The following is a 20707-nucleotide window of genomic DNA, read 5'->3' on the forward strand; positions in this document are numbered from 1 at the left end:
CCGGCCGGGTGCCCGGGGTGACACCGATGGCCCGGCCGGGTGCCCGGGGTGACACCGATGGGTGCCCAGGGTGGCATCACACACCTCGGGCACTCGCAGGAGGCTCTCCCGGGGCTCTCAGCTGGAAGCCAAATCTCTCCTCTGCCCGGAGGAAACTGAACTGGTTTGGATCTCTCTGTCTCTCTGCTGTGTCAGGCTGTAACTGGGGGCTCAGCCCCTCCTTGTGCAGCGGGTGAGGAGCCGGGGAACGCCCGGGGCTGGCAGGAGCCGCTCCAGCTCTGCCCCATCCCCACCTCAGAGCCCCCGGGAAGAGCTGGAGAGGCTCCCGGGGCAGGACAGCGGCGGTGATGCACGGCCGGTGAGGCGGCCCAGCCTCTCCCGGCGGGGCTGGGGAATGACTCGAGCGTTCCTGCAGCCTCTGAGGTACCGCTCCACCAGCTCTCCCACTTCTCCCATCGAGCTCTCCCACTTCTCCCATCGCATTCCGCAGGCGTGAGTCAGGCCGGCTCCAGACACAGCCCGCACACCGCAGAGCAGCGGGTGACCCAGATTCTGACAGACCTTCCCCAATTTCATCGTGATCTAGACCACAATGCTTAACCAACAGGAAAAAACAAAGTCCAGCCTCTCACGTCCCCTGAAAGCAAAGCTCATCCTGCCCAGCACTGGCTCTTTTCACACACAGTTACATCTTACCGACCTGCTGCCCCTCAGAACTCTCATGGATCCATCAAAACCTCAAATATAAACGTGAAGGATCAAATCTGGCCCCGTTTAAGAAGCAAATCCCCAGCAGAGCAGCACAGCCCCATCCCACAGACATAACATGGGTGACAAATCCTGCCCAGATCTGCAGCTGTGACTTTGGCATTTATCTGGTTCCTCTGGGAGGTGGGAAGGTGGATTTACCTGGTTCCTCTCGGAGGTGGGAAGGTGGATTTGGGGAAGCTGTGACTCCAGCTGTGGAGGGGGAGACCTGACCTCATGTGGAGCAGCTGGGAGGGAGCTGAGCCTGGACCTGCAGCTCAGGGCTCGGAGTTTCTGGGTGATCAGGAAATATTCCTGACTCCAGCTGAACCATGGCCCCAGTAAAGCTCTGCCAGAGTCAGTTGGATCATCCTCTGCCTCATGCACCAACCACGAAATTACAGGTTCCTGTCACAGGCCCTTTATTAGAGGTGATTTCAGGGGAGCTGTGATTTTCAAACCTGAGCCGGATCTGCAGGTCCAGCAGACTTTTTGCATCATTCTCATCCCTCTTCAACCACCCACCTTCTGTGCTCTGTTTTTAACTCACAGGTGAAGCCAAGTTGATGTGAAAGTTGCTGACAGGAGATGCACTGGCTCCTGTCACTGCTAACCCTGTTCCCAAAATCTGCAGCCTCTCCTTCTCCATGGAGCCCCCTCCAGCCTTCCTTAACAGATCAAATCACCCAAAAGATTCTGACACATTTTCCCTGCTTTTAACATTTTCCTTTGGGCCGGCTGAGCCCCACAGCCACTTCTCTGCACAGCAGCTCTTGTCCTAGAAAGATGAAGTGATCAGAAATATTTCATGTGTTTTAAGGCTGTCTCCTTCCCCTGGAATTTGCAGGTTCTCTGCAGATGGATCTGCATGAATGGCAGACGTGGTGACCTGGGGATGTTCCACAGGGAACCAGAGGACAGGAAAGGTAAATCCCTGCTGCTCCTGCCCACGGTGAGACCTGCCTGGGCTCAGGATGCTGTTCCTGCACACGAGGACACTGATCCAATCTCTGTTCTTACACTGAGCTGTCCAGGGGACGCTGCAAACACGGCTCACTGTCATCATTTCACTTTACAATAACACTCAGCTCACAGGAAGCCTCTCAGCTGCAGCTTTTTATATCCAAACTCTTTCTGGCTGAGCAATCTCAACCTGCTATTGATCCAGATGACGCATTTGATTCCTATAATTGAGATTGGAATTTAGAGGGAAAAAAAAGCCTCTCTGTTTCCTCCAGTGAGTTTGTTTCTCACGTTTGGCAGCTCGGGGCGTGCATCACTCGGGCTTTTGCCATGATGGAAGTGAAGGAATTTTTTAGAGGGTGGGAAGCTGTAGCTGCTTCAGCCCAAAAGTCACCGATGATGGAAGCAAAATCCTGGGTGTTCTCTCCCTCCTCACCTTGGCAATGTCCAGCAGCTGCTGGAGTTGTGTTCTGGGGGATCGTGGAATAGTTTGGGTGGGAAAGGACCTTAAAAATGATCTAATTCCCATCCCAGCCATGGACAGGGCCCTTTTCCTATCCCAGTGCTCTGGGCACTGCCAGGGATCCAGGGGCACCCTGTGCCAGGGCCTCATCACCCTCCCAGGGAAGGATTTCTCCCTGATATTTCATCTAATCCCACTCTGAGTTTTAACCCACTTCCCCTTTGTCCTGTCAAGTAGGAATTTGGAAAGAATAAGATAGAAATGAACTCGTGCCCAGCTGGAGATCAAAGAAGGATGTTCCTGATGCTGCAGGCTCAGTGATTTTCCCTCGCTGCTTTCCCCTGGCGCAGGAGAATTTCCAGCAGCTGAACTGGACAGAAATTCTGCAGTTTCACACGGAGTAACCACTGACTCAGAGGAGAAAGTCACTGATTCAAGAGCAAGCCTGGAGCTCCTCCTCTCTGGGCAGCAAACTGAGCTGGTGCTTGCTCACTTTTGGATCTGTCTGTAGGTATTGCATTGATGCTGTGTGTTCACTTGTTTATTTGCAAAAAAAGGTTTTAGAAAAAAACAAAACTCTATTAAAATCCTGCACCTCTGGGACTGCCTTTGAAAGGCGTGTGATGTGACTCCAGCAGGGAAGTGATCAGCCTGCAATAATTTAGATGTTGCTGTTGCTATGGATACTTTCTTTAAGTGAAGCATACCATTATAATTTAAATTTCCAGTAACTCAAAAAAAAAAAAAAAAGGGAGACAGCAGATTAAAAGTAATAAAAAATGCCAGAGACGCCAGTGTTTTATTCCTGGCTGTCAGTTCTCCTGGGCTGTGACAGCGCTGGGGAAGTGGTAAAATTGCCACGTCAGAGCAGATTTGGGGCTTTTACACATTTACACATTTAATTCCATTAATTACACCTGGGGATGGTGCCTGTGATCAAGGCAGTGGCTTGGTGACAGGCTGGGAGCTGGCATGTCACACTGGGAGTGGGAATGGCACACTGGGATTGCTGGGATGTCTCACTGGGATTGGGGTGTCACACTGGGATGTCACACTGGGATGTCACACTGGGATTGGGGATGTCACACTGGGATTGTTGGGATGTCTCACTGGGATTGGGGATGTCACACTGGGATTGGGGATCTGCAGGGCCTCTGCTGCCTGCTCGGTGCTGAGCCAGCCAGTGAGAAAAGCAGTATTTAGACACCAAAGTGTTCCCCAAAGCCTTTTTTGTCCCAGACTTTTGCCTCAGTCTCTGTTTCAGAGTCACCGCCGTCTCTCTGGGCACAGGGAGGTGCTGGGGGGGATTTTCCTTCCTCTCCCTTCTCACCAGACACTGCAAACTCCACATCTCTCACTTTCTGCCTCCAAGGGATTTTTTTTCCCACCTTTCCAGCCCTCCCCATCAGCAATTCCTTCCTCAGCAAACACTGCAGCCTCCACACCAGACTCTCCCCGCCAGCCCCAGCCGCAGTTTCTGTCTCAGCTGCTCCGAGCCCACGGATGGCGACACCACTCCAGGCAAAGTTTTTGCCTTAAAAGCCTGGCTGATGAGATTCTGCAGCGAGTTATTTGCCTCTGTTTCCATCTGCCTGATGATGCTCTGTGTTTCCATCCCAGCTGATGCTGCTGGAACTTCCCAGCGGTGGCAGAGCTGTCCCCTGGCCAGGGGGATGTCACACCGGGCTGTGTGCCCCCTCCACGAGCTGCTCCAGAGCCAGGAGTGGAAAGGAATCGCTGCTGATGGAGATCAGAGTTGGGACCAAGCGTGTGTCCCACTGAGAGGCCGAGGGCAGTTAATTAATCAGCATTTGGTCACTAATTACCTTCTTCTTCCCTGTGCCTCCCATCCTGCTGCTCCCCCTGCAGCTCCTCTCCCGGCCCCATTTCCACTCCCATCTCGGAAGGTTTCCTCTTCCTGAAGCTTTGAATGATTTGACATCCATCCATCCATCCATCCCTCCTTTTTGTGAAGGCAGCGTTTCTCCCCGGGGCCCAGAGCCGGCTGCTTTTAGCAGGGAGGAAAAAATAACCAGGATCCCTCAGCAGCCGGCAGCGCTGCCCCTGCCCCGGGCAGCAGGAGAGGAGCTGAGGAAATGAAGGGATGCAATATTAAACTCCCTCTGCCGTCAGCACCACCCTCTCCCTGCTGATGAATTGCTCCCAGGCAGAGCTGAGCGCTGCTAAAAGGGCTCCAGGTTATTCCCATATCGGCTCCTGGAGCTGCTCCCGGGGGCTCCAGGCTCCCCTCCGTGCTCTGGGTGGGGAGAACCTCTGGATCCTCCCCAGCCCAGCCCAGCCCAGCCCAGCCCGGCTCGGGGTGTCCGGCAGGGCTGGGACTGACCCGAGTGAGCACTGACCTGCTGCAGGGATTTAAGGGAATCACAGAACCACGGCAGGGACCCTCCAGGACCATCCAGCCCAGACACCCCAAGGATCCCACCCTGTCCCTGGGAGCTGTCCTGGGGCAGCCTCGGGCTGGGACCATTCCCTGGGGAGATCATGGATGATCACCATGATTTGATCACCATGATTCCCTCTGAAGAGAGGGGGCAGAAAGAAGTGAAACAGTTTGAGCAGCTTGTGGATCTTTGGCACTGAAATGCTCTGCCAGGAGCTGTGCCAGCCCCTGGACAGCCCTGCCAAGGCAGGGGGACAGCCCAGAGTGTCCCAGCACAGCCCACAGCGACACCTCTGTGCTGCCCCGGGGCAGGGGCGGCCACCAAAGCCACCCCACGTCCCCTCCCTGGGGAAATGTGGGGCTGGGGAAGCAGAGGCAGCAGCCCCCAGCCCCCTTTCCATGGCACAGCCACCCCTCAGCAGTGAAATCCTCCTCCCCTGCCTCCAGGAGAAGGGAAGGGATGCTGCAAGTTCCTCAACTGGCAGTTTAAAAAAGGTCACATCAGAACTGAGGGATCAATTTGTTCCTCAGCAGGGCCATCAGTTATGCATGAGGGCTCAGCACTCATCATCATCTGGGACAGCTCAGCCTGGAACAGGCAGTTTTCAGCTGGAAAAAAATGAACTTTTAGTGGATTTATTTTGGTTGGCGGCGAGGGAGGGGAGGCGGCTCTGCAGAGCCCCCTGCTCTGCCCATGGGGAAGGGGGGGACACAGGGAGGGGACACAGGGAGGGGACACAGGGGGGTTCTGGCTGGGGATTTCTCCAGGGGCTTCCCAGGCAGGGGGTGGGCACTTGGGAGCTGCAGGAACTCAGCCAGGGCAGAGCTGGAGAGGGTTCAGCACCCAGGACTCTCTTTACCTACACAAAATTCAACTGCCCCCAGAGAAAAGCACTTTGTGACTCAGAAACTCTGCCAGGGAAGAGATTTGGGGTGTTGGTGTCACTCTTTCTGTGCAGATGAGCCTGAAGCATTGAGCTCCTCCTTCATCAGAGCCTTACCTGGAGGCCAGAGCAGCCCCACAGGGACGGGTCCTGCACCCCTGTGTGCATCCCCAGCCCCACAGCAGCCCCTGGAGCAGAGCAGGGCCCAGCTGCAGCTCTCTGAATCCCCTCCCCAGGACATTCCTGATCCTGCCACTCATCAGGGACAGGCACAACCCAGAGACACAAAAGCTGCCACAACATTAAAAGAGCCACAGGGAAAATCAAGTCACCCAGCACAGAGGAGGCTCCAAAAAAAAAAAACCGGCAGAGTTTTTATTCCCCTCAATACAGAATATTCTTTACAGCATCAGCTTTTCTTATATAAAAAAAATAACCATTCCAGACACACAGAGATAGTGTTGTGAATTTCAGGATCTGCTGCTGGGGTCTCTAGGAAAGGAGAGAGGGAAATCCTCACACAGGGAAATCCTCACACTCCATCCCAGCTCCTGGGGCTCAGAGCTGGCTGGGGTGGGGGTGAGGGCTGGCTGCAGGCACTGCTGGCCTGGTGCACTGTCCCTGTGTGTGCCCTGTGCCTGCAGCACCAGCCCTGCTGATTCCTCCCAGCCCTGGAGGCTGCGCTGCACACAGGGCCAGGGCAGCCCTGGGCACGGCCCTTCCCAGCTGTGAAACTGCTTTAAACTCCACTCTGCAGGATCCACAGAGCACAGGTTTGATCAGGGATGTGATGAGTCAGCTCCACGAGTCCTCAACACCTTCTCACACTCACACTTGGGGGGGAAAAAATATCTCAAAAATCTAAGGCAGAGTCACTCAGCTGCTTCCTAATGAATTCTTACAGCTGACAGAGAGGGTTTCTTCTCTCTGTGAGCAGTTTGAAGGGAGTTCTGAAGAGCTGTCTGGGGGATGAATTAGTGCTTCAAACCCGAGTTACAAATCTATAAAACAGATTAGAACACTTCACATAAGGCCACAAACACTGCGAGGTGTCAGTGCAACTATTTAGGATCATTAAACTCCATCTTTTAATTAGCAGGAGCTTTCTTCTACCTGGCTGGTTTTCAGTTCCAGGGGGAGATGGACCTTCCTGAGCCCCCTGGGAGCTGCCAGGGAGGAGGGCTGGGAGCACCTCAGGTGCTGCTCCTGCCTGCCCCAAACCCATCCAGCCAGCAACAACCACACGGCTTTGGGGCCGGGATGAGTCCTGGGCAGGGAAACCCGCTGGGCCAGGCTGGGAACACGAATCTGTGCTGCTGCTGGTGCTCCCACACTGCCCTTTCCAGCAGAACTCAGCAAAACAAATCCTCCCTCCCTGCTGGTTTTGCTCTTAAAGCCAAGGGAGCTTTGGGATGTGGAGGTGAGGGGTCAGCCTGGAGCTGCAGCATTGCCAGGGTGGGTTTTTTGGGTAAATAGCTTGTGAGGAGGAGTTCCAGGCACTGCTTACCTTGACAATCAGGACCATTGCTTTCAGTTCGAGTTTTAAAGTGCAAAACTTCGTGGAGTCTTTGGGTTCAAAAGCGACAATTCCCAGAGGGGGCCTGGGAGGGACCTGGGGTGAGTGACAGCTGTGACAGTGCCACAGACACCCACACAAAGCACCAGCTCTGCTCCCTCTCATTCCACACTGTCAGCAGCTGCTGCAAAGCCCCTCCCTGGCCGGGCAGGTGATGCTGTTGTTCCACAATGGGGGATTAGGAGCCCTGGAAGCTGTGTCTGCATCCCCCCCTCTGCTGGGGGATGCTCCCAGAGGGGCTCTGGGGGTGCCCAGGCTGCCTGCAGGAGGAGCAGGCACTGCTGCAGCTGCTCCCCACACCTCCCAGGAACCCTGTAAACTCTGAATAAATACGTCCAAGAGCGTCTCGTGGTTTAGATAAAAAGCAAGGTATAAAAAATCTGTGTTAGGTTGGTGAAGCTTTGGTCTAAACTGGGCTGTGACATCCTGGGAGCTGCTGCAGAGCCCCTGGAAGGTTCCAGCACGATCCAGGCCACGGGCTGGGAGTGGCTTTCCTCTCCTGAGCCCTCAGAACATGAAGAGATCATCCTTCTCTGCAGTGCTGGGCTCCATCCTGTTCCAGTCCACGGGGGACAGAGTCTCTGCACTCTGGATGTCCTGAGCTGTCAGCCCCGTGTCCAGGACATGGGGGTTTGTCCTCGACTGGGCCAGTCTGAGGGGGCACAGAAACACACAGTAAAGCACAGCTCAAAACATAATAAAAATGCACTGAGAATGCTGAAACTGCTCATGCTTAGGGGACACAGAATATGGGTGCTGCTGCTACTGGGGACATGAGGACTTTGCTGGCAGGAACTGTAACAACTCTCCCTTCATGGGGCTGATTTAGCCATGCAAAAAGGACTTTGCTTTTTACAATTGCCCATGGCCACAGTCTTCAGTGACAACACCCTGAAAACTCAGCATATGGTGCCCACTGTGTGTGGCAAAAAGGCTTTTTGCTGATGGTCAAATGCTTCCAGAGAACTGAACTGAACTCCTGCTGCACCCCCAGAGCTGCACCCTCACACCCCAACACCCTCCAGGGGTGTGGAAACCCTTAGAAGAGGCAAAAGGCACCAGGGGAGGTGGCACACAGCACTGACAGCACTCCCCAGCCTGCTGCAGCTCTGCTGCTGCCTCCTCCCAACATTTCCCCTGCAGGCATCCCGGGAATGTGCAGCCTGGACAGCCCACACATCACTGGCCTGGCAGAGCAGTGCTCCCCTCTCTCAGCCACCCCTGGGAGCTGCTCCAGCCCCAGAGCAGTGACTCAGCTCTGCCTGTCCCTCTGAGCTGGGCTTGAACAGCTGGAGCAGCTCCTCAGCCCAGGTGTTTCACTAACCCCAGTGTGTTGCTGGGTGATTTCAATCCCCTGTGAGAACACTGCAGCACCGGGGCTGGAGGTTAATTCAGACATTTGGGGTTTTATCCAGGGCAGGCACAACACCCAAAAATCCTGAGATTAATGCCCAGTTTTGAGTGAAGAAGTGGAATGTGCAGGGCGATGACGTGGCAGGAATGGCTCTGGGAGTGCTGCAGGATGAGCAGCCCAAGCTCTGAGTCACCAGAGGCCCAGGGTGCTGGGACAGCCCAGCCTGGAGCAGGGCAGGACAGAGCCCCAAACCAGCCCCATCTGCTGCAGCAGGGCCAACAGAACACAGAGAGAGCAGCACATAAATCAGCCCCTTCAGCAGCCCCGGGGGAAGCTGTAAATCACCCCTGAGAGCCAAGCACGACCCCAAGGGCTGAGCAGGAACTGCTGCAAACCCTTCTCCTGCCTCGCTCCCCCATCCAGCACCTCCCAGCCCCAAGGGGAGGAAGAGGAGGATGGGACCCACATAAACCACAGCAGCCCTGCCAGGAAAACCCGAAAGGAAACGGGTTTGTTTGGCTTTGCTGGATTGCTCGGCAGGCACGGACAGGGCAGGTTTAATTTGGAGTGGAAAGATGAGTAAACCCCATGAACTGGTGGCCACACAGCCTGAATTTGTGGGCTGAGGAAGAGCAAAGCCCCCAGTGCCAGGAGCTGGGACCTGGAAAAGCCTCGGGGAGTGGGAGCAGAGGCAGTGACTGCTGGGGGAATCCAATTCCCTATCACACACAGCCTCCCTCTCTCTCCATCCTTTAAAAGGTTGTCAAAATATTTGGCTTATCAGGCTGCCTTCAAGCCTATCTTTCAATTACCAGCCGAGGCACTGATGGGGCAGCTGCCTGGGTCAGATCACAGCCCTGATGAGATGAAGGAGCATTATTAAAAGGCAGTAAGCAGCCGAGGCTCTGGGGCTGCTCCCCTCCTGGAGGGAGTGATGAGAATTACCTTGAGAACGCCTCGTCGAGACCATCATCCATTTCCTTTGTTGAGAGATAAAAAGAGAGACAAGTAGTTGCTAAGAGAACTGCACAAAAGTGTATTTAGAGATCTGGCTCTGCACTCAGACAAGAAATAAAAAAAAAGCCCCACCCGTGTCTGTTGGTTCGTGAGTGCCTCAATCACCTCCCCTGCAATCCTCCTCTCCCTGTGCCCGGGGCAAAGGGGAACTGCAGGGGCTTGGCCCTTTCCTCCAGCCCCAAACGGGCTGATTCTGCCCGGGAGAGCAGCACAGGGACTGAGCCATCCCTCAGCTCCCAGCTCTGTGTTAACCCATCCCTCATCCCCCAGCTCTGCATTAGCCCATCCCTCAGCTCCCAGCTCCGTGTCCTGCACTGAGCAGGGACCTGCGCTGAGCTCCTGGAGCCCCCTGCGGCTTTTCTGGATCAGAATCACTGAAATCAGCACCGAAATCAGCTCTGAAATCAGCAGGAGCATTAACAGCAGCTCTGGGAGCCTAAATCATCTAAAATTACCCCTCCTAAGTCCTACTACACTGCACCTTTCCTAGTTTTATTTCTCCCAAGTATCCAGTCTTATTTACAAAGGCTTGATCATTTAAAACTTGTTTCCAGCTCCATTTCTCTCTCAACAATGTCTGTCCTATCCCGCAGCATTTCTAAACCAACGTTTTCTACCCCAATGTTTGCATACAGATAAATTCCACGTGAGCTTTCTATCAAATTTTAAAAACCCTCCACAAATGCATTTCCCACATTTCTCCCTGCCCTGCTGCCAGCCTTTCCCCTGCAGGGGCCAGAGGTTTTCCCTGCTCTGTCAGGGCTCTGCTGCAGCCAGGCCAGGCTATTCCCAAAATCCTGTGATGCTCTTACAGACTTAATGCAATTAATGAGTGCAGTGTGAGAACTCAGTGAGCAGGGAGGGACTGGAGATTGCTGATAAAGCTGCAGGATTTCCTTCAGCCTTGGAGCTGATCTTCAGGTTTAACCTGGGGAGCCCCAGGCTTCAGGAAAGGGCTCCAGGCAAAGGCTTTTCTCCTGCAATTCCCCAAAATCCTGAAGGCAGGGGGGGCCCTCCAGAGAGGCGGAATGAGGCCCCAGGGCAGCCTGGCTGGGGGTCACAGAACCTTGGAATGGTTTGGGTGGGCAGGGACCTGAAATCCCATCCCTGCCATGAGCAGGGACACCCTCAGTGCTGGCCCTGGGCACTGCCAGGGATCCAAAGCTGCTCTCAGCCCCTGCCAGGGGGGAATTCCTTCCCAAAATCCTGGATAACTGTGGGAAATATTAAAGGTAAGAAGGCTTTTAGAGACCTGTGAAAGCAGAAACAGCTGAAGGATTTAGAATCAGCTGTAAACTGCCAAGTTTGAAAGGAGGAAAAGTTCCAATAGTACAGTGAGCATAGAGGGCATAGAACAATAATCTGAGTTCCTCCCCAAAATGCCAGCTAAGCCCACCCTCTCCCAGCCTGGAGGGGATGATGGAGAGGCCCCCTGAGGGATCACACCAGGGCTGCAGCATCACTCTCCTGTCAGAGACCCATGAAACAATTAAACCACAGGGCTGAGGACCTTCCCAAGCTCCCACAGACACCAACAGGAGCAGGGGAAAAATAAACCCACCAATGAACATAAATATACCCTGCCTTTGGTGAGCAGTGAACAAAAGCCATCCAAGCAGTGACTTCTGCCCCTGAGCAGAGCACTTGGGTGGCCTCAACACTAAGTGACAAAGAAATGCTGGAATATTCCATCCCCTGGCAGCAGCTTTGCACACAGGGCTTTGCCCCCTGTTCACTCATCCCTCCAAGGGCAGAATGACTGAAATCCATCATCCCCAGCTCTGGAGGCCTCCCTGAGCTGCTGAGCCCCCCCAGAGCCCCCAGGAGAAGCTCTCCTGGCTGTCCCTTACCCACAGCACGTTGTTGTTGACTGAGGGGCTGGGCCCAAAGCTGCTCCTGCCCAGCTCTGGGGACTCGGTGCTGCTGCTGCTGCCCAGGGGGGATCTGGCAGGGTCCTCCAAGTCCAGCAGGTTCCCCATGGCTGCTGTGGGCAGAGCACAGGGGCAGTGAGGGGCCAGGGAAAGGCACCAGCCAAACCTTGCTGCAGGAATCTCTTCCCTGCAGGAGTGGAGTCAAGGGGCTGCAGCAAATCCCTGCAAGAATCTGAGCACTGAGGTGTCCTTTTGGTTTTTTGAGATGTTTTGGGTTTGTTTTTTATTTTTAAATTTCTTTTAATTTTTAAATTATTTTAATTCTTTTATTTATTTTTAAAATTTTTTTATTTTTTAAAATTTTTTAAACATTTTTTAAATTTTTTGAGACTTTTTTAATTTTTTGAGAATTTTTGAGATTTTTTTGATATTTTGAGAATTTTTGAGAATTTTTTAAAGTTTTTGAGATTTTTTAAACTTTTTTGAGAATTTTTTGAATTTTTTTTAAATTTCTGAGATTTTTTAAAATTTTTTTTGAGAATTTATTTGAGACTTTTTTTATAAATAAGTGTTTTTGTAAACTGTACTTATATTTCTCTTTTTTTTTTTTAAGAGGGACTTCTTCTTGATGTCCCTCTAGTTTAACTAATGTAAAAAAAAAAGGAAGTTTTGCTTTTGTACCACTAATTAAATTAGTTTGTCTAAAACAATATATAAAGAAAACACATCCTAAAAATAAAAAAAGAGTAATTTCAGCCTTCTGAACTTTCAAGCCTGTGTCAGTGTGGTGCGAAACAACATCAGTGAGGAGCTGCCCCCACCCCAGAGGGGCTCAGGTTGATCCAGGACAGGCACCTGAGGGTGTCCCCATCCCTCCACAGCCTTTGGGGCAGCTCCTGGGGGCTCACCCAGAACAGCCCCAGGGCAGCACCCTCAGCCCAGCCCTCAAAGCTGCACCAGCATTTGTTTACAGGGCTGAGGACAAATCCTGCCCTTCAGGCCTTGGGAAGCCTCAGACTCTCCCCAGCAGCAGATCCAGCCCTGGAACATCCCCCAGGGATCCCTCCCACAGCCCTGGCAGCCCCAGGCTGGATTCACCCCCCGGTGCCACCCTTTGGGAGAGACTCCCCCAGCCCTGAGCCTCCCCAGCGAGGAGCAGGATGTGCCAGCCGGGAAGGGAGCCCAGTTTAAAGTTGTTTTGTGCCAAATCCTCTTATCTCCGTGGCCAGCACGGAGGGGGGTTGGCCTTTTGTCCCACTTGTCCCTGTCCTGGCCCTCAGAGGCAGCACAGCACCCAGGCCCTGATTTGGGGTTTCTAGTTTCATTGCTTCATTTCACACTCCTCCCCTTCCCCAGGCCATCTCCCCCCAGCCCAGGCCGTGGGGAGTGTGTGGGGTCTGACACAGCCCCAGAGCCCAGCCTGGGATGTGCAGATCCAGCCTGAGCTGATAATGACATCACAGCCCATCAGCCGGGGCAGGGCTGGCACATCTGGGGGTGGCAGGGACAGAGAGCACTCAGCTGGCAGTCAAGAACCCTGAAATCTGCTCCTCCTGGCCTGCAGGACCCTCCCAGGAGCTCGTCCTGCCTGGGGAAAAGCCTTCAGGCTGCCCCTGTGCTGTTCAGGGACAATCCCCCACCCCTCAGGGACAATTCCCCATTCCCTGTTCAGGGACAATCCCCCCTCAGTCTGTCCCTGTCCTGCTCAGGGACAATTCCCCATTCTCTGTCCAGGGACAATCCCCCCTCAGGCTGTCCCTGTCCTGTTCAGGAACAATCCATCCCTCAGGTTCTCCCCATGTCCAGGGACAATCCCCCACCCCTCAGGGACAATCCCTCACCCCTCAGGGACAATCCCCCACCCCTCAGGCTGTCCCCATGCCCAGGGCACAGCCCTGTCCTGCTGCCTCACGTGTGACAGGATGTGCAGGAGCCTCTGAGCTGGTCCCTTCTGCTTCCAGGATGGACCTTTCCCTCTTCTCCTTCTCTGCAAAACAGGGCAATGCCATCACTGCCTGCAGCCTCTGAGGGTGGGGACAGCTGTGGGAGCTCTGATCACCTCGGGGAAGGTGAAATCCAAAATTCCAACAGGCACCTTAGGCCCCAAAACCTGCCTGGGTTCACCAGGCTGCCAAAAGAAACCTGGAAATTTGGGAGGCAGGGGGAGAAGGCTCTGGGAAAACACCAAAGCCAGGCCTGAGCCCGAGGAGGGCAGTGGACTCACCTTCCTTTGCTGCCTGCCAGAACTCGAAGGCGATTTTGAAGGCCTGAGCCACGGTGAGGGTGACAGCCTGAGCCTGCAGAGCAGAGAGGGAGGGCATGAATGGGGCTGGGGTCACTGAAATCAGCACTGCAATCATGGAAATCAGCACTGCAATCATGGAAATCAGCACTGAAATCAACATCCTTGAAATCAGCATAATTGAAATGAGCACTGAAATCAGTCACTGAAATAATGGAAATCATCATTGAAATCAACAGCACTGAAACCACTGAAAGCATCACTGAAATCAATCACTGAAATCTCTGAAATCACCAAAATCTCTGACAAAAATCTCTGAAATCACCAAAATCTCTGCTTGGCACAGCAGTGTTAACCTGGGGCTGAGCAGCCCTGAGCACCAAACCCTGCTGGAGCCGAGGCTGGATCCCTGTGGGACACACAAGAAATGTCCCCAGGAGCCAGGGAGGGGACAGGGCTGTCACAGGGCTGTCACAGGGCTGTCACAGACACAGAGCTGACAGATGGGGACAGAGCAGCTGCCTCTGGCCAGGCTCTCCCTGCCCCCCACAGCTCAGCTTTGGGGTTTTGGTGCCCCAAACCCCGTCCCCAAGGCCATCCCTGGAGCTCCCTGAGGCTCCCACCTGCTGCAGCTGCCCTGGGGAGCCACCAGAGCCACCAGCATCCCCCAGGAGTGCTGAGAGCTCAGCAGGGACAGCCCAGGGTGTCCCAGATGTGGCTCTGTGTGTGCCACAGTGATACAAACACCACTCCCAGAGCTCAGGAGCAGCCCCAGCACCAGCAGGAAACAGGAATTCTGTTGGGAAGGCTCCCACCAGCTCCAGAGTTTGTCTCCCCAGGTTGAGAACAGAACAAACCCCGAGGTGGGGCTGGAACCTGCAGCTCTGGCAGCTCACAGGGACTTGGAGGGACACAGACAGGGCACAGCACCCCCCAAAAAGGCCAGGCAGGGGGCACAGAGACCCCCAGAGCCAATTAAGGCGGCAGACAGGAAAGCTCATTGGAATGTGGGAGCTATTTACATCCTTGATGGAAAGTGCAAATGCTTTATGGCAAAAAAAAACCCCTTAAATATGGTAATTAAGTATGAAACTCCTCACAGCTGTTTACAATTTAAGCTGTCACATCTGAATCAAGTTTAATAGAGCCAGCTACTGTTGAGAATTACCCAGGAACTAAAATTATGGACTAATTATACGCCTGTGAAGGGGAGCTGTGGTGCACCCAGAGCCCCTGCCCTGGGGAGGGCTGGCTCCCAGCCTGGGAGCAAGGATCACCTCAGCAGCAGGATGTTCCTGCATCTCACACACCAGGAAAAAAGGAAATTATTCCTAGGTTGGAGGGTTTTTTTGCCACAAAAAGGCTTTTGGAGAACTTTATTTGGAAGGGGATGCACTGAGCTGATGCAGCACAGAGATAATTCCTTTAGCACCAGGAAGATTTAAATTTTAATTTGCAGAGTGAGGCTTATCTTGGCCCTGCAAGGATGGGAGCACAGGCTGAGGGAGGGAGGGACAACTTGTAGCTCCCCTTGTTCTCTCCAAAGGGAAAAAGGAGCTGGGAGAGGCAGAGAACAGGAACAGAGCTGTGCTGGCCCTGACCAGGCAGGGGATGCTCCTGAGGACCAGGCACAGGGTGGGAACAGCCCTCAGACGGGATTTGGGACATCCCATTCCCCGGAGGCTCCAGGGAGGGATTTCTGGGGGCTCAGAGCTCTGACCTGTTCCCCTCCTCTCCCCTAAATCCCCTTCCTGCCTCCCCCAGGGCTCTCCCTGCCCCACTCCTCTCTCTCCTCACCAGGTCCCTTCCCATCCCAAACCTCTGAACCAGCAGGAGAAGATCCCAGGAGGGTTCCAGGCCAGAGCCAGACCCCTTCCCACATCCCAAATCTCTGCCCCGAGCCCCATCCCTGGCACACAGAGGGGTCTCCTGTGGGTGGGACATGGCCCCAGCTGCAAAGATGCCCCTAAAAACTGTCCTGGAGCTCCCAGGGCAGGGCAGGGAGCCCAGAGCTGCTCCTGGGGGCCCCTGGGCACCCCCTGCCCACTCCAGGAGGCTCCAGCAGCCCAGGGAGGGGGATGAGGGGCAGGGGTGCAGCAGGGAAGGGCCTGGCAGGGGTTGGTGCAGGCTCAGCTCCTCTCAGCCTCACCCCAGAGAGGTTTCCAGCAGCCAAAACAAGAATGCAGCCCCTGGAGCAGCTGGGATGAGCCCCTGGACAGCAGCAGCAGGACTGGGAATTCTGCTGAGCCGTCCTGACAGCCCTGCAGCCCCTCTCTGCCTCATCCTCCTCCTCTCAGCCCCTCTGTGCCTCCTCTTCATGTTATCATCATATAATTTTAAAAGGAAAAAAGAAGTAAAATCTCAGTTATTGTGCCAGTGGTGCTTCAGTCTATTTCTGTTCTCTTTTTTCACTGTAGCATCTCTAAGAATATGAAAAAAATAAAACAGAAAAAAAACTAAAAGAAACCCAAAAAAACCCAAAACAAAACAATAACAAACAAAACTACCCCACGCACTGAATTTAAGCTGAATGAGAAACCAAAAAAAAATCAAATCAATACCATGGGTGGACCCTGACTTTAAAGTCTTTAAAACCCTGCAGCCCCTCTGTGCCTCCTCCTGCTCCCTGCACTGACCATTTTCCGTTTGGAGCAGAGGAAGGCGTGGCACTCCAGGTTCTCATTCAGCTGGTTCTGGGCAATGTAGGCAAACACTTTGTCGTGGCTCTTGTCTGCTGTGCAGTAGGAAATCCTGAAAGACACAACGACACAGCTGGGGGGGGCTCTGAGCTCTGGGGAGAGGCTCCAAACCCTCCTGAGAACCCCAAACCCTCCTGGGGCTCAGGCAGGGAGCACAGGGATGTCCCAGGTTTAGCACAGATCCCTCTCAGGGATGCCTGAAGTTTGCGCTTTCGTGTGTTTCAGGTTCTGCACTGCCCAGGGGTGCAGTTCTGAGCTCACAGTCAGTGTCACTCAGCTCTGCACACAGCAGGGACACAAAACAAACCCTTTTCCTGCTGCACACCAAGGACAACTCTCAGCCCCAAAAGCACAAACAAGGGTGGGCTGGAGGGAGGAACAAGAAGGATGGGACTTCATAACCTGGAGCTGGAATTGGACAATTAAACTCCAATGTGCAAATGGAACAAAACTTATAAACGTGTGAGACCTCGGTACTGGCTGTGCATTTTTGTGACCATTTTGTGTCCATTTTTTGTCTATTTTTTGCCTATTTTGGATCCACCTTTGTGCAGCCCCGGGGCACAGGAGGGCAGAACCAGAACCCACCTGTAAATGGAGATGTTCTCGATGAGCTCGTTGCTCCTGCTGTCCCTCAGCACAATCCCTCGGGGTGACACCTTCAGGGTCACTTTCTGCAGCTTCTTCCCACTTGCTTTTGCCTTTGGGAGGGAGAGAAAGCCCCAGGCTTTTAACCCTGACACCTCCAGGGGTGTGTGAGCAGTGTGGGGATGCACAGGGAGGGACACAGCCTGGGTTAACCCTTCCTTGCCCTTCCCCAGGGGGCTGTGCTGGCACTCACCAGCCCTGCACAGGCACTGCCAGCCCAGCACCTCCACGGGGATGTCCCCAGGGCCACCAGCACGACCTGGGGGCTGCTCTGGTGACACCCAGGGCCACAGGAGCTGTGCTGGGAGCACCTGGCCAAGGTGGGCTCCCAGGCTGAGCTGCCAAATCCCCCCTGCACATGACATCAGATGCGCTTTCTCTTATTCACTGGCCTGGTGCTTTCAGCCTGAGCTCACAGTCAGCTCAGAAATAACTCACATCCACAGAGTTCCAGGCTGGAATCCTCAGCCCTGAGCACCTCAAAGCCATGCCCAGAGCAGTCCTGCCCCTCTGGGGATTTATTTAAGGGCCCCATTCCTGGCTGATCAGAGCAGGTGTGAAGGGTCCTGGAGCAATTCCCTCCTCCCCTGGCCCAGCCCTGCCAGGAGAGGATCCAGCCCTCCTCACCCCACTGAGCTTTATGGCACAGCCGGGCTCTGCCTCATTCACTTTTACAAGGGCTTAAAGAAGGGTAATTTCACCCTGGGGGGAGGCTCCGGGCTGGAGGAGGGCTGGGAGTCAGGGGAAGGATGGAAATGTGCAGGAGGAAGGCTAGGAGTCAGGGGAAGGATGGAAATGTGCAGGAGGAGGGCTGGGGATCAGGGGAAGGATGGAAATGTGCAGGAGGAGGGCTGGGAGTCAGGGGAAGGATGGAAATGTGCAGGAGGAGGGCTGGGAGTCAGGGGAAGGATGGAAATGTGCAGGAGGAGGGCTGGGAGTCAGGGAAAGGGCTGGAAATGTGCAGGAGGAGGGCTGGGGGTCAGGGGAAGGATGGAAATCCATCCCTCTGAGGTGCCAGGGGGACAGTGGCTGCCTTGGCTGGAACTGGAGCGAGCTGTCCTGATCCTTTCCCCTCTTAACCCTCCAACACAGAAGGGCCCTGGGCACACTCCAGAGGCTGCCCCTGCCCTGAGGAGGGCACCCAGCCCCGGGGCAGGCCGATCTCAGCAGGTCAGAGCCTCCCCACACTCCCGGGCTTATCACGGGGAGCCAGAGCTCAGGGACACACCAGTGTCCCCACGTCCCCATCCCACAGCCTGGGCTGGTCCAGGGCCTGCAACTGCCTGAGTCCACCCACAGCCCTGGAGGGGCTGCAGCTGCAAATCCCGAACTGGAGCTGCAATTCTGAACCCCCAGAGCTGCAAATCCTCAACTCCTGGAGGTGCAATTCCTCTACTACTGCAGCTACAATCCTCAACTCCCCTGGAGCTGCAAATCCTGAACCCTGGAGCTGCAATTCCTCAACTCCTGCAGCTACAACCCTGACCCCTCTGAAGCTGCAAATCCTGACCCCTCTGGAGCTGCAATCCTCAACTCCCCTGGAGCTGCAAATCCTGAACCCCTGGAGCTGCAATTGCTGGCTCTCCCCACCTGCAGCTCTAAAACTCTTCCCAGTGAGACTCCCCCAAAGAGCAGGGCCAGCAGGGCCAGCAGGGACACTCGGGGACACTCACAGTGGCCACGATCCTCTTGACAGCAGCTGCAGAGAGCTCCTCTCCCTTGGGCTGCTCCACCAGGGTCATGCCCAGGTACTTGAGGCTGAAGAGCATCCCCTCCAGCAGGGTCTCCCGGGTGTCTGTCCAGTTCTCAGGCAGCTCTGGGGACACAAGGAGAGTTCCTGGAGTCACAGACACACAGAAAAACCCTCCAGGAACGCTCTTAGAGCCCCAAACACACAGAAAACCCCTCCAGGAAGGCTCTTGGAGTCCCAAACACACAGAAAACTGCTCCAGGAATGCTCCTAGAGCCACAAACACACAGAAAAACCCTCCAGAAACACTCTTAGAGCCCCAAACATACAGAACAGCCCTCCACAAGGCTCTTGGAGTCCCAAACACACAGAAAACCCCATCCAGGAAGCTCCTGGAGCCCCAAACACACAGAACAAACACCCCGGGGCTCAGCTGGGAGGCTGCAGGAGGAGATGGGGCAGAGCCGCGGCTGAGAGGGGGCAGCAGCACCTCTGGGAGCCTCCCCTGAACCAGGACGGGCCCGACCCCAAACCCCCGAGCCCGGGGACCCCCCGAGCGCCGCGCGGGCCAGGTCCCGGCAGGGAAATAAAGCGCTTTAACCGCGGGGCTTCGGGAGGGGAGGGACAGCGACAGTGCCCCGCGCACCCTGCCCGGGGTCACCCAGCCCGGGGACATCCGTGCCGGGCCAGCCCCCAGGAGTGTCACCGGCCCCCAGGAGTGTCACCGGCCCCCCCGATGTCCCCAGGCCGGCCCCGCCGTGTCGCCGCTGGTCGCTAATCCAGGTGTCACAGGCGGTCACTCCCGGCGGATCAGCCGCGGCCACAGCCCGTGTCCCCTCGGGGGGTGCGGGGTGACCCCGGCCCCGCACGGCGCTGGCACGGCCCGGGTGGCCGCTGGCCACGGGGACATCGATCGTGCGGCAGAGCCCAGAGAGCGGGGCACGGACTGCCCGGGGCTGGGGGACACGGGGACACGGGGGACAGCGGGGACAGCGGGGGGACACGGGGGACAGGGGGACAGGGGGATACAGGGATACTGGGACACAAGGACCAGGGGACACGGGGGGACAGGGGGATAGGGAGCACAGGGACAGGGAGACACAGTGGGACAACAGGGGGACACCGGGAGACGGGGGAGAAGGGGACACGGGAATAGGGGGACACGGGACACAAGGGTAATAAGACACAAGGACAGGGGGACACGGGGGGACAGGGGGACACACTGGGACAACAGGGGGACACCGGGAGACAGGGGGAGAAGGGGACACGGGACATAAGGGTAATAAGACACAAGGACAGGGGGACACGGGGGACAGGGAGACAGGGGGGCACAGGGAGACAGGGGGGCACAGGGACGAGGGGACACTGGGACACACTGGGACAACAGGGGGACACTGGGAGACAGGGGGAGAAGGGGACACGGGCCAGGGGGACACGGGGACACAAGGACGGGGCACACGGGGGGACAGGAGCCCCCCAGCCCCCCCGGCCCGGGAGAAGCGCCGCAAGCGAAGGGGCGCGAACGGGGTGGAGCGAAACGTGCGGCAAAAAGTGGGGCCAAAAGTGAAAAAACAACAAAGTGCGAGAGAGAGAGAGAGAGACCCAAAGGCAAGCGGAAAGGGAGCGCGGGGAGCGCGGGGAGAGCGGCGGGGAGAGCAGGGGCAGAGCGGGGCCGGGCCGGGGCGGGGGGCTCCGCTCTCACTCTTGTGCCGCCCGCCGGCCCAGGACGGTCTGTGCACGCTGGGGCTCCTCAGCAGGGCCCGGCCCGCGGATTTCAGCGCGTCCATCCCGGCCCGGCCCGGCCCGGCCCCGCCGCAAACTTTCCTGCGGCGCCAGCGCTGACCGCGTCCGGGGGCGGGGCGTGCGGTGTGACGTCACGGGACACGCCCTGGACACGCCCACGCCCCGCCCGGGGCTCCGCGGGGACCCAGAACCGAGCCGGGACCCTAAAGTTCCATAGGGACCCTAAAGCTCCACGGGGACCCTAAAGCTCTGCAGGGACCCTAAAGCTCTGCAGGGACCCTAAAGGTCCTTGGGGACCCTAAAACTGTGCAAGGTCCCAAAAAGCTCTCCAGGGACCGACCCCAACGCTCCTCGGGGACTCTAAATCTGTGGCGGCTCCCTAAAAGCTCCCCAGGGTCCCAAAAAGTGT

General features: G+C 55.8%; 1 protein-coding gene across 2 annotated transcripts; it reads right to left on the bottom strand.

Annotated features, from left to right (window-relative positions):
• Positions 1-5780: 5780 nt before the first annotated feature.
• On the bottom strand, positions 5781-20353 carry LDLRAP1 (low density lipoprotein receptor adaptor protein 1). 2 transcript variants are annotated; one of them, XM_083879588.1, is made up of 9 exons: positions 20258-20353; positions 18539-18681; positions 16806-16918; positions 16155-16269; positions 13501-13573; positions 13189-13263; positions 11256-11386; positions 9334-9368; positions 5781-7686 (listed from the first exon to the last, which is right to left on the bottom strand). In XM_083879588.1, exons 1-9 carry the CDS (start codon positions 20340-20342, stop codon positions 7542-7544), a joined length of 915 nt encoding a protein of 304 aa, XP_083735714.1. In that variant the 5' UTR covers positions 20343-20353; the 3' UTR covers positions 5781-7541. The 2 variants fall into 2 exon arrangements, with proteins under 2 accessions (XP_083735714.1, XP_083735713.1); XM_083879587.1 differs by having other exon boundaries at positions 11256-11389.
• Positions 20354-20707: the final 354 nt, after the last annotated feature.

This window comes from Zosterops lateralis (assembly GCF_965231275.1).
Source record: "Zosterops lateralis genome assembly, chromosome: 28".
In the NCBI taxonomy this organism is placed as follows: Eukaryota; Metazoa; Chordata; class Aves; order Passeriformes; family Zosteropidae; genus Zosterops; species Zosterops lateralis.

Bases quoted from the DNA above. Each gene is read 5' to 3' on its own strand.
- LDLRAP1 (XM_083879587.1), bottom strand. From the start codon at position 20,342: ATGGACGCGCTGAAATCCGCGGGCCGGGCCCTGCTGAGGAGCCCCAGC. The intron at 16,270-16,805 runs GTGGGTTCTGGT...TGTGTCTTTCAG, and splicing joins GAGAACATCTCCATTTACAG to GATTTCCTACTGCACAGCAG. The intron at 13,574-16,154 runs GTCAGTGCAGGG...TCTGCTCTGCAG, and splicing joins TCTGCTCCAAACGGAAAATG to GCTCAGGCTGTCACCCTCAC.